Genomic DNA, 12,572 nt, shown 5'->3' on the forward strand with positions numbered 1-12,572 from the left:
TCAACCCCCTGAAGCTACAGTATGCAACCGAAAAATTTGTCATATTTAGCAGTAGACCGAAACATCTGTCTCTATTCCAGCCTCTGATAGCTATTTAGACAGATGTCATCTGGTGCTTCGGATTAATCTATAAGCAGTGGACTTATACAGTTCATTATTTATTTATTACTGCTTCAAAATTTGCTAATACATTTTCTATGGCATCTTATAGGGAGAGGCATTCTTCAAACTTGTCAGGACATCGCCTAAAAAAATGTAATGCAGTTTTCTTTGTGTAGGACTTGATATACCCAAACACGGTGAACCAGCTTATCCTACTGAAGCTTATGGTCATGGTTGGGAAGAAAAAATCGCTAAAATATTAGAACATGTAGAACTAAAGGATGGTAAGGTTTACAATTTTATTATTTCCAATGATGATCTGCTTATTTGTCTTGGAATCGGGAGCTGAAGAACGGCACTGATGATTGAGTCTACTGTATACACATGAGGTCATCAACTAATATTCAAAATAAAGTCTCTTATTATTAAAGACTACTCGTTAGATTAACTTTAAAACATAGATAATTATGGATACATTTGAATTTGAATGCGACGGTAAGCTAATTACTGATTAGTTTAGAGGAACAATTCGCATTTCTGGGACCAAGGTATGATAAAACCCGCGGAAATGCCGCATTTGTCCCTTTAAACCTTAATGTATCCAGTCATTCCGCTGGGAACCCCAACTTGACTGCGAATATGTTACTGCAAAGAGACTGAGACTGGTACATGCCCACCCGTTTATCGTTGAAATTATTGGCAGGATTCTAATCAAAATGACAATTGTTGTATATTTATAGAATCTTTATTTAACATTTTTTCACAGGTGCAAAACGTACTATGTCATCCTTAGGTAAGTTATTCTGTTAATGTTTACAAAGCACACTAAAACACCATTCAGACTTCAGACTTTCTCAAAACGATGGTTATTCACATTGACATTACGTTTAATTTCAGCTAGTGGTTTTTCTCAAAGTTTTATGAATCTTGGTTTTAATGATGATGGTCAGAAAATCAAACCTGTTGACAATAACGATGTAGAATTAAAAGATGTAATACACGATCAGGGCAGTGGAAATATACAGAACACAACTACTACCGAAAAATCCAATTCTAATATGGACGTTCGAATGTAAAGAGTATTATATTCGACAAGCAAAGATGTGAAAATCCTAACGATACGATTAGAAAATTTACGCATACCACCCTGAGTTAAATGATAAAAATTCGTGTCAATATTTGCTCGACTATCTGATGTTTTATATCAGTAGCATTTTCAATATTAAAATCCGACATTCGATTCTCGTGCAATTAATCAGAAATGCCAGGGAAGTTCATTACTTCTAAACTGTTTATATTCTAGAGTTGACAACTGTCAGCAGTCTTATTTGCAATCATACACTTGTTTTCGATAAATTGCACAAGAACAGGGCATCAGATATTAATTCTGAAAAGTTAAAAGTAAGTTAAAATTGTTCTCTTATCGAATGAAATGGCAAATATCTACACGACTCTTCTTGTTTAAACTATTTAATTGCCTACTGCCTTGGGGAACATTAACATAGAGTGCCATAAGAAGGAATATGTAACGAATCTCAGCTATAAAATCCTAAATTATGGTGTGGGCACACAAGCAGTTTTTGTCGCCGATTTTTTCACCGAATTATGAGTACAATTTCACGCGTGCCTGCGCTTCTAAAATTTATCGCGTTGCCGAATGTTGAGTGTCATCATCCGATCAGACTGATTTTCATTTCAATTTCATGATCATCACGTGGTTATCGACAAATGGAAACGATCGGCAGGAAATTTTTCTGTCTCTCGTATGCCCACAGCCGGTCGACGACATTAACCGTTCGTGTTCCCTCGCCATTACTAAAATGTTAAATATAGGGCTATTGTAAATGTAAGGCCAAATAAGTATAACGCAACTCAGAATTTGTGTTATTAGGAAGGTTCTGTTGCTTTCGAAAACGTGGAAATCTCTCTTATTCCTTGACTGCAATGATTACCTTTCTTGTATTGGGAAGTTTGTAAATTTGATTAGATTGTAATATTTACTAGTGGTGCCAAAAGGACATTAAGTTTACATTATTTGTAAGTTAAATCCACTTTTTTGTTATATAGCCATTCCAATTGTTCTTTTGCATTATTGGCGTTCACGACATTATTGCAATACTTTTATCGTACAATATTCTTTACTTCCGGTTGAGTATCAAATATCGGCCCGATATAACACAATGCTATTTTTAACTAATAATATTCATATAATTTCTTTCATTAATTTGATGTTTTAATGTTTTTTTGATTTTTTTTTTAAATAATAATCCTGATGGAAATAAAGTTTTTTTCTTCTTGTAGCAAGAAAACTGGAAACTGTAACTGATTGGAGCGCCATTTCGTTGCACATCTTCTCAACACAAGAGCTTAAAGGGACAGTTGTGCCATTTTACTTTTTTGAACAATCATACCTTAGTCCTTGAAACGTGAATTTTAACAAAGCCAACCAGTAATAGAAAAAAATTGCTCTTTAAGCTCTTTTATAGTTTTGATATCATGTAATATGTTTTAAGGGGAGGGTAACATGGGAATATCCATCACCTTCTTCACCAAGTAAAAATTGAAGTTTTTAATTCAAAATAAAAAGTGAAATATGTCATATGTGAGCCACCGTACATGGACTCTAATATCTGGAAATTAGACATTAATATTGTTTTTCGAATAAAATTGAAATGATCAAAACATACGATACACAGTCTGATGAAAACCAACCTTTTATCTGTAAGAATTTCAGCAGGCCCTTAAATTAGCTACAAACATGGTGGAAGATGACAAAGGTGGTTGAAGATGACAACCATGGTGGAAGATGACAACCATGGTGGAAGATAACAACCATGGTTGAAGATGACAAACATGGTGGAAGATGACAACCATGGTTGAAGATGACAACCATAGTTGAAGATGCCGAACATGTTGGTGATGACAACCATGGTGGAAGATGACAAATATGGTGGAAGATGACAAACATGGTTGAAGATGACAACCATGGTGGAAGATGACAAATATGGTGGAAGATGACAAACATGGTTGAAGATGCCGAACATGGTGGAAGATGACAACCATGGTGGAAGATGACAAATTTGGTGGAAGATGCCGAACATGGTGGAAGATTAGAAACATGGTGGAAGATGACAAACATGGTTGAAGATGTCGAACACGGTTGAAGATGACAAACATGGTTGAAGATGACAAACATGGTTGAAGATGCCGAACATGTTGGAAGATGACAACCATGGTGGAAGATGACAAACATGGTTGAAGATGACAAACGTGGTTGAAGAATAGATAAAAACTCAATTTGATGACAGACCCATGTACTCCCCCATGCCACTCTAGTAGTATTAAGTTTTGATCATAATATTATTTATACGAGTTCACTTTTAAACGTACAAATCTGTTAAACAAACACCAAAATATTATGAGTTGGCACATATGACGTCATAATGACATCACAGAAATGTGCTTATGCCATGGAAGATCACCATTATATCTCTAATAATTGTCTTAGGCAATCGAATAAGAGCAGGCTAATGTGGCTGTCCTGGCAAAATTTCCCCCATTGCAGCCTACAAGGCGTCGCCCGTCTTTTAATAAACACATGTTTTGTGGAAAAAACATTCTTTCATTTTATCAATCAGTTCTAAAGGAAATTATACAAGAAAAAATTTTCTACTTTGGATCACTTTCTGCAATCAGAAATATAATTGGTGTGTCGCGTTAGCACTTTTTTTTCATCATTTTCAAAAACGTTAATTAGTCCATTCATGTGTCCATTATCTTTTCACTAATCTAACTTTAATAATAGTAATCATCATCATCATCATCAGTAATCATCATCATCATCATCAGTAATCATCTTCATCTTCATCAAGGTTCTGAAACACCCCACCTTCAACCATATTTGCGGCTGCATTGCCAGCGTGTTCAAAGTGGGCAAGTTTGCCGACTTTGGGATGATTTGGGACAACTTGATTACTTATACCATCACCTGGAGCCTTCCCCATTGCATTTGAATACGATTTACAATTTCCACAACGTTCAGCTGTCCTGATTGTCTTGGTCGCTTTGTCATATCGGACAACTGATACACGTGTATTTTTAGGGGCACCTGCTGGATTGTCCTTGTAATATTTATGATAGGCTCTGTGTTCTGCACACGATCTTGCTTGACGCGCAAGTGGTGTTTCCACTTTTGGCGCTCGTTTTTCCACCAAGGTTGGTGAGTTGACATCAGAACTGTAATCACTTATAGGATCCAATCCAAATTTGGTTCTCTTGCAAAAATTTCTTACTTGTTTATTGTGACCATCATAAATCTTATTGGTCTCTAGATCATGAACAACTGCTGTTACATGAGGCTTGTTTTCTGGGACAGAGTATTTCTTTTGTGTCTTTTTCAAATGATCAGCTGCTTTCACCATGTCGTTGGCTGCCTTTTTTCCAATTTTATCCGACAAGGCCTGCCTTTGAGAATCAAACTTATTTCTCACCTCACGTTGATTTTTAAAATTTTTCAAATTCTTTACTGCTTGTCCACCAGAGTAACCAGTCATTGCATCACCAACCGCAGAGAAAGTTACATCAAACCATTTACCAGGGTCTTTTGGATCTTCAATTATATCACCAATTTGTTTAATATAACCTGTAGGCCGTGAGTCGCCATGGACCTCTGAATCAACTATTGAAGTTACAGTATCCATCACACTCGCTCCTGCCATTCCACCAGCTACAGCCCCAACAGGTCCACCAACAAGAAATCCACCAGCACCACCAGCCATCACACCTGTTGTACGAGAAGACGCCTTCATAGCATTATCCCCACCATCTTTATCACCACATATGTAATGGATTCCGCCTTTAGCATGTCCTACAACCGGGATGGCATCCACCATTCCACTGATTGTTCCTAAACATTCCTTTTGAGTTTGCAAAGCCGCATCTGTATCGCCAGAAGCGACTTCCACCAAAGACCGTATTTGTGATACCCCTGGACATTGTTTAGTAAAGTTCTCCTGAGTTCTTTTAGCACCCTCTGTATCACCACATGCCAACTGAACCAATGATTTTGCCTGTGATACGCCCGGTAACCAATCAGCCATCTAGATAAAATAAAATAAAATGATACAATTGATTCATACATAAAGTCAACAAAGACGTATACTCTAATAGCACAACCATCTTGATTCTGGAAAAGCGTAAAACTCGAAAATGCCCCCCCCCCCCCCCCCCCCAAAAAAATTTCCTCTCCTCTGAGTGACTGGATAAACGTACTACGCATACTTTGTTTTTTCTATATGATAATCAAAAGAAATTTAAGCACATTTATTCTGTCGTTGTATAGTCAATGGTATGTCTAATACGTTCTGTCGTTATTGAACGTTCATGTTCCCCTACGGTTTGCCTTCAAGGAGAGATAAAGTTAAAATAAATATAGTGCAAATTACTTCAATCGTCTACAATAAAATAAATAAAAGTTATAAATTGTACACAATGACCTTTGATCAAATTTAAAGTAGGACAATATACCTTGATACTAATATCTAGCTCACTGGTAGATCTCTAAATCTCATATCCGTATCATTACAGATTAAAACCTTGCGTCTGGTACTTATACAATTAGGAAAACGCAACGACGAAAGTCACAGACAGTTTTGAACGAAACTTAAAGTGAAACTGGTGAAGTAAACAATGATTTTAATACTGCCTAATCATTGCCTAGATGAATACATCAGTGAAAAAACACATGGAAAAACAGTCACCATCTCTCGATCTAGAATAACGTAAGTTCTACTGAAACATAGTTTGATAGTTAGTTAGATTCACTATAATCCTCTATATTATTATATGATGAAGGCCTACTTACGTTTAGACTGTATTAGGTCTATACCAATGTGGTTCTCTGTGTATCTTGACTGGTCTTTCCCTGACAGCGAAAAGAATAATAACTGCTCATCCAAAATGTCGATTTCTCAATTTATATGTTTTGCTAAGATAAAGTGGTTCTCCATAAATTCCACTCTTCTCGAAAGTGTCGATTCCCCGAAAATCGCAGATGAACTAGAAGTCGTTCTAATGGTCTATAATTCATTGTTTTAAGAATTCGTCCTAGATTTTGTTATCAGTTAATATACACAAACGATTACTCTTTTTTATGTTAACTTGTTCATAGTTTCTTTTCGGGGATTTATTTGTCCATATTTTAGAGTCTACAGTCTATAAATTTCATTATACAAGAATTTCTCAGAAATACATCGTGTTTCGTCATAATAGAAACATATATAACATAAGTCAAATATAAATGATTTCAGGGGAGAATTGTGAAATTTGAATTTACTTTTTTTAACTAAAAAGACACGTTGTTGATGTTGGCTAAAGCGAAAATATTTTAACAATATGCAACATTTAAAGATTCCTGGGGATTTGGACTGTGCATCATCAACTGAAAAAAAGAGTAAGGCTGCGATAACACGTGTACGCAAACTCAAACTCAAACGCATACTAAAAAAAAACGATCTCTTTATGACATCATTACTGGGGGACTTCCTCTCTATTGTACATTGACATATTATGTAATCGCAGTTTGAGATTGAGCTTGGGTTTTAGTTTTCGTTGCGCTTACGTACAAATGTAATCACAGCTTTATAATTCATTCATTATATTGTTCCCACGGACTGAATGTTAGTGTGCGTGTAAGAATAACCCAAAATGTGTTTACATTTGTGCTTACGATGATTCTATAAAACCGTCAACTTATATAGGGAAACCGTCTGTAAACAAAGAAGGAGAGTAAAGTCCCCATCTTGCCACCTTGTAGCTGTCCGCAAACGCAAAAAATTGCTCACTGGGCCACCAGTTGCGCTTACAGAGGTGTTGTGTTTGAGGACACTAATCAGACTTTTGGATTTGGTATGGACCAATATTAGTAGGTGAACTTCTTTTGAAGAAAAGATCTTAAACTTGACAATGCAGAGACCCATCTTTAAGATAATGAAACTTTTACATTGACAAGAATAAAGTGTGTTGATAACGAAATTGTTATCATTATCAATACTATTACGGTTCATATCACACGCCTTTTGTTAAGCCAATATTATGATGCCTTATATATTATATTTATTGTTGTGCATGGTTTTCGCACTGTCTGCGGCAAACCCTAGCTGGGAAACGTGGAAATCGAAATATGGAAAAATATATTCAAATCAGAGAGAAGAAAGACATCGACGTCTTATTTGGGAAAGGAATTCAAACTTCGTAGAACATCATAACAATCGATTAGACAAGGAGTTCTCGGTACATATGAACCAATTTGCTGATTCTGATGCGGTAGGTCTTCATTTTCATCTGAATTTACAGCTTGGTGATTTCCTTTGAACGATTGATATACTAATCACACGCCCTAAAACTTGGAAAATCTGATCTTTCTTATTAGGATGCTTCTTTCTATAAATAATCAAATAAGGAACTAAAAAAAACTTTTTTATGGTCAAATGGTGAAAATGCTAGACTTTATTGTTAATAGATGTCGTACATGTTTTTCTTTCGGTTCAGACAACCCTGTAGAAGGTTCTGATCGCTCACAGCTTGAGTAAAATGTCCCTAATGGAAAGTGTTTCTTGTCAAACGAAAATCGTCATTCTCAATATATCCTTGTCACAGGAAATACGACGATCACAGCATGTAAATCAAAATGCACCATGGAACAGCTTGAATAGTATATATTTTCTGGTAATGATGCTCCAAGAAGTTTTGACTGGAGGAAGAGAGGTGTAATTGGACCTGTTCATGATCAAGGAATGGTTGGAGATGTCCAGTCTATTGTAGCAGCTGGTAAGGCTTCATCACCTTGGCCTGCCACTGACAAGCAGAAATAGTGGTTTTGGCCTCCCATTTTCAAATTTCTTTTGCAAATTCTATGGCCCCATACCCACCGATCCATCAGATTCTGTTTAGTGTCAAAAATGATATGTAACTACCAAGACAAGGTGCATAATTCCAGAGGTAGTCACCCAAAACATTGAAAACGCTGGTGTTTCAGATCATCATTTGCCGGGAGGTAAGCTGTCGATAACATTCCCTAGAATAGCAGTGGCCCCACTACCATGAGGACGGGCTGCCGCCCAAACCAATTTTCCTAAGAAGGGGCCCAAACCGCTTTAGACGACGGACCACCACCCAACGAGGTAAGTCACGAGGGGAAGAAATATTTTTTCTTTTTTAGAAATGATTGCCAGTCACCATGCAATCGACACCGGACGACTGTTTGAACTTAGTGCCGAGGAAATTGCCGAATGTGGATGTGGTCAAGAACAATTAGAGCCCAATATCTTCAAATGTATTCATGATAAAATACCCGAGGGTTTATGCACCAACTCGAGTTATAACGCAGGTGGTGGGACGTGTAACAAGGCAAGCTGTAGTCCAAAAGCTCAGGTATGACGATGCCAAAATGGTTACAATGGTTATGTAAAGCTGTCAATCCAAAACCGTAAACATGTATATGACCATCGTATCACCTTGGAGTAATGACAAGGTATCACGAATATGGGTTTTGACATGGTCTTATTAACCGAGGAAGTAAGACGAATGTGGGTGTGGTTTGGACACGGTGGTATATGACTAACTGCATTTCGTTGTAAAACATAAAAAAAATGGACCGTGATCAAGTTTCATCGGCAAAAAAGTATTAAACATTTCAGAATTACAAGTTCGTAGAAGAACTCAAATTGTTACTGTCCAAATTCCAACATGGGTTTTTATTAACCGAACTAAGATGTGATTTTGATCTTACTGAATTAGGTCTTCTCATGTAATCTGCAAGAGCATTCACATTATTGTAACTGCCTAGTAATATTCTCCCATTTTTATCTGATATCGGCTGCGCCACAACATACTGCCATTCACCAGTATTTTTTGTACAACATTTGACATGCAATTTCAGATCAACGGGAGTAGATTTATACCACAAGGTAACGAGGAGGAGATGGCCTCGGTCATTATTCGAACACCACTAATGGTTTATATTGATGCATCCCAATCATCGTTTGAGCTGTACCAATCTGGTATATATAGTGATGCTGGATGCAGTCAGATTCAGTTAAACCATCTCTTACAGATAGTTGGCTACGGTGAACAGAATGGAGTAAAATACTGGATCTGTAGAAACAGTTGGGGTGCGTACATAGCTTACGCCCTCGCGAGTTCATTAAAATATAGCGTTGAATTTATTTAATGCTGCCACACTATCACAGGGGCAACAACCCGAGAACAAAATACAGGTATTATTCATGGGGAAATTTCGCGCAAACCGTCCATATTGCATCATTTTTTAAACAGTTTCGCCTTCTGTTTGACTAATACAATTGTACCATTAGGTCTTCTCGTTTTACGAACCAAATGGCGTGGTGGTTTATTTAGACGTGCTCCATCATCTTATATATCTCCTAAGTTCATTATTAATCGTCCGAAATACAAACCGGACGAAACAGGGGAAGCAACTCTCTTTAGAACGTCTCGAAAAGCCGTTCTTAATGATGATTGTTTCAGATTGTTAAAATGTATGGTTATATTTAATTTTTTAAGGAACTGATTGGGGGATCAATGGTTATATTTGGATCAAGAGAGATGAGAATGTATGTGGTATTGCAACAAATGCGATGTATCCATATTGAGATTAAAATTACAAATTTTTAGTTTGCATGTTTTCCTTTAAATAAATAAAGTAAGTTGACTGACTGTGAGAGCAGACAAAAGCATTGAATCAGTTATGGAAGTATAGATGAGTCAGATATCAGATTTTAAATTTAATAAGTGCTGTGGACGACTAATCTATCAGATTGTAAAATGAACTTTTAGGTGGACATATCGCATCACAAGCACAAAACTCTAGACATGGAAATATATTGGCTACAGCTACCAACAACTATCACGAAATTCCAACTCTGGGGAGATTAATAATTCTCATTCATGCATAACTTTCATTAAAAAGAATCCAAACAGATACCGAGGTGGGGCTTAGGTCTATGCATCAAATCTGTTATTGTGGGCATATAACAAACAAAACAAAGTCAATGTTGTCGAGGTTTATTTAGGCTACAACCACACAACATCCACCGACACTCTTGATCTTCTCTTCTGCTCTTTTACTGAAAAACTTTGCTTTAACAATTAATGGTTGGGCTGGTAATTCACCTTTACCTAGTACTTTATAGTAACCCTGGAAAAGAAATGTGAATACCATTGTCATTTGACAAAACTTGAGTACCTATAAGAAGCTATTGCACAACAGCTTTGGTTAAAAGATGTTATCTGACCACAGAAAACTGTCATTTGGCAATACTACTAACAAATTTTTCTATGAGCATGAAGAGAAGAAGCTACCTACTAGAGATTAGTTGAAGGTAATATTAACAACAAAATAACCATATAACACAATAAGCTGGCTTATTAACATTCATCAGGATGAATAGAGTTTGAACTTAAGACATGCAGTGCAGTGTGTAATGAGAGAAATTTTGCCAGAGCAGCCGCACTAGCACAATCTTTTTAGATTTGTCTTAGAAATTCACAGCCTGTTACACACTTGACCACAGTATATTGTGTCATCTCATTTAAACTATAGGTTTTATCTCAGCATCTTTGACCTGAACCACATCTTCAAATTGTCAAGATATTAAGACATTTAGCATATACCTTAACTCCTACTATCTTGTATCACGAAATTCAGCCATTTGATTGGATTTTACGCTAGCAAATACAGATTATATCACTGCATTTACAAACTTTAGAAATAAGGAAGGTGGCTATTGAGAGTCAAAGCCAAAGGTCATAATAAAAAAGAAACCTGAACCATGGACAGAGCAAAACAAAGCTAGTCTTAAGCTGGGGTAGACTCAGTCTGAAGAACAGGATTTTACTTACAGCTCTAACACAGTCAATGACTGGTGCTTTATCTGCTTTTTTCTGGTAAGTCGTACGTGTCTGTTCTGTTACCAAAGACCATAATTTATCTACATTAACTGTGGGGCAGAATGAGGGATTACGTAATAAATGATAGTGTCTGAAACCAACTTTACCAAAATAACCTGGATGGCTGAAATAAAATCATTATTGTTTATCACTACATCACCTTCATTTTCTATTTTGCAAGAAATACTTAATTCTGTACACCGAACTTATTGAAATATTCTTTGAACAGAGGTCCATATTGCAAGGCAAGGCTTTAATAACAGATTTTCATGTCAAGTTGAATGCACTGCCAAAGTTATCCACTAAGCCTACATACTTTGACGATAAGCAAAAAATTGTGATTCTGACATGTATCATTATATGCCAATCTACTATTGAACACTAAGAAAATACCTCCAAGATTTTTTTGTAGGTTAGAAACTTACTATTTATCAAAATTTATTCTATGATGATGTTGACCACCAGCATTACCTCGACCTCCAGGATGCTTTCGGTGTTTACCTGTTAAAAAAAACACAGGCATTTAAGGTCAGAGATATACTACTAAAACAAAATACAAGAATCAATGTATCAATAATAAGATCCATATATTTGAAAGAAATTTTGAAGTCATAATTTTAAGACATTCTAAGACTAACAGTAGTTTTTTGATTATGAAATTAAAGGGATGAATTCAAAACACTTTTTACTTTGAACCAATGCTTTCCTGAACTAAATAAGCATCAAAGAGCCATCGCACAGTCATTTTCAACAGAAAACTGGCCAATAACTACAAATATAACTTACCGATACGTCCATTTCCAGAACTGACGTGTCCTCTCAACTTTCTGGTCTTCTTATTTTTAGTGGTCTACAACAAGCAGGAGAGATGTGAACATCAAAGCAATGCCAATATACATTGGCAAACAGATTTACATTCACCAGAAAATGAATAGAAATAAGCTAACGGAATTGCTCAAAAGTAATTTGCAAATGAGCATCGTAATAAGTGCTCCAATACAGGTGTAAAGTTCACGCGAGTAACCAAAAATGCAAATAATCGCATTATCAGTTGTAGGCCTATCACAAATGAAAATATTGTAGGCATGACAGAACAACTCGTGTGCAGAATATATCTTACTACACGGCAAAATATTCATAATCGGATGTCGAGATAGGACAAAAATCATGTCAAAGCCAATGATCAAAGACATCTTGACCAATTTAGTAGCGATGGTCTCTTGGATTGATGTGGATTGTAATTTTAATAGGATAAACAATCAGTAAAGACGAACCATCTTGGATTCTCCCGAATGAAAAGACCGGAACCGGAAATATACAAGAAAAGATAACTCTGCTCTGATTACTGGTCAAAAAAGTGAGCCTTCCATAGTAAAGTTTCATAGTAAAAAATAAACAAACTGATAATCAGTGATCCATAAAGCATTTTAAAAGATAGAAAAAGATGCAAATATTCTAAATGACTAATTGAAATCGACATCAATTTCACACTTTGATATTTCAAA

At 36.2% G+C, this 12,572-nt stretch overlaps 4 protein-coding genes across 4 annotated transcripts in view; 2 read left to right on the top strand and 2 right to left on the bottom strand.

Annotated features, from left to right (window-relative positions):
- LOTGIDRAFT_188698 (hypothetical protein) overlaps positions 1 to 349 on the top strand; it is a gene marked incomplete at its 3' end in the record, with an annotated part of 12,264 nt that extends 11,915 nt beyond the window's left edge. The window contains exon 10 of the mRNA XM_009055677.1: positions 279 to 349. Coding sequence (XP_009053925.1) covers positions 279 to 349 — 71 coding nt within the window. The remainder of the gene's footprint in view (positions 1 to 278) is intronic.
- A 3,598-nt stretch (positions 350 to 3,947) lies between these two features.
- LOTGIDRAFT_160555 (hypothetical protein) lies at positions 3,948 to 5,201 on the bottom strand (the record flags this gene model as incomplete). The annotated part of the gene is made up of 1 exon (XM_009055678.1): positions 3,948 to 5,201. The coding sequence occupies one exon, from the start codon at positions 5,199 to 5,201 to the stop codon at positions 3,948 to 3,950; it is 1,254 nt and encodes a 417-aa protein (XP_009053926.1).
- Positions 5,202 to 7,838: 2,637 nt separating this feature from the next.
- Positions 7,839 to 9,770, top strand: LOTGIDRAFT_116870 (hypothetical protein; the record flags this gene model as incomplete). The annotated part of the gene is made up of 4 exons (XM_009055679.1): positions 7,839 to 7,929; positions 8,321 to 8,532; positions 9,041 to 9,272; positions 9,682 to 9,770. Coding segments are annotated over 4 exons (624 nt in total), but the record flags the coding sequence as incomplete, so codon positions are not given.
- Positions 9,771 to 10,167: 397 nt separating this feature from the next.
- Positions 10,168 to 12,364, bottom strand: LOTGIDRAFT_215066 (hypothetical protein). Its single transcript, XM_009055680.1, has 5 exons — positions 12,342 to 12,364; positions 11,854 to 11,917; positions 11,493 to 11,568; positions 11,020 to 11,191; positions 10,168 to 10,318 (listed from the first exon to the last, which is right to left on the bottom strand). Exons 1-5 carry the CDS (start codon positions 12,342 to 12,344, stop codon positions 10,187 to 10,189), a joined length of 447 nt encoding a protein of 148 aa, XP_009053928.1. The 5' UTR covers positions 12,345 to 12,364; the 3' UTR covers positions 10,168 to 10,186.
- Between the last annotated feature and the right edge of the window lie 208 nt (positions 12,365 to 12,572).

Source organism: Lottia gigantea (assembly GCF_000327385.1).
Source record: "Lottia gigantea unplaced genomic scaffold LOTGIsca_25, whole genome shotgun sequence".
In the NCBI taxonomy this organism is placed as follows: domain Eukaryota; kingdom Metazoa; phylum Mollusca; class Gastropoda; family Lottiidae; genus Lottia; species Lottia gigantea.

What these genes read in the sequence shown, in the direction of transcription:
- LOTGIDRAFT_215066 (XM_009055680.1), bottom strand. An exon ending in TTCTGGAAATGGACGTATCG is followed by an intron (nt 11,569 to 11,853) that starts GTAAGTTATATT and finishes TTTTTTTAACAG; the next exon opens with GTAAACACCGAAAGCATCCT. An exon ending in AGAATAAATTTTGATAAATA is followed by an intron (nt 11,192 to 11,492) that starts GTAAGTTTCTAA and finishes ATTTTATTTCAG; the next exon opens with CCATCCAGGTTATTTTGGTA.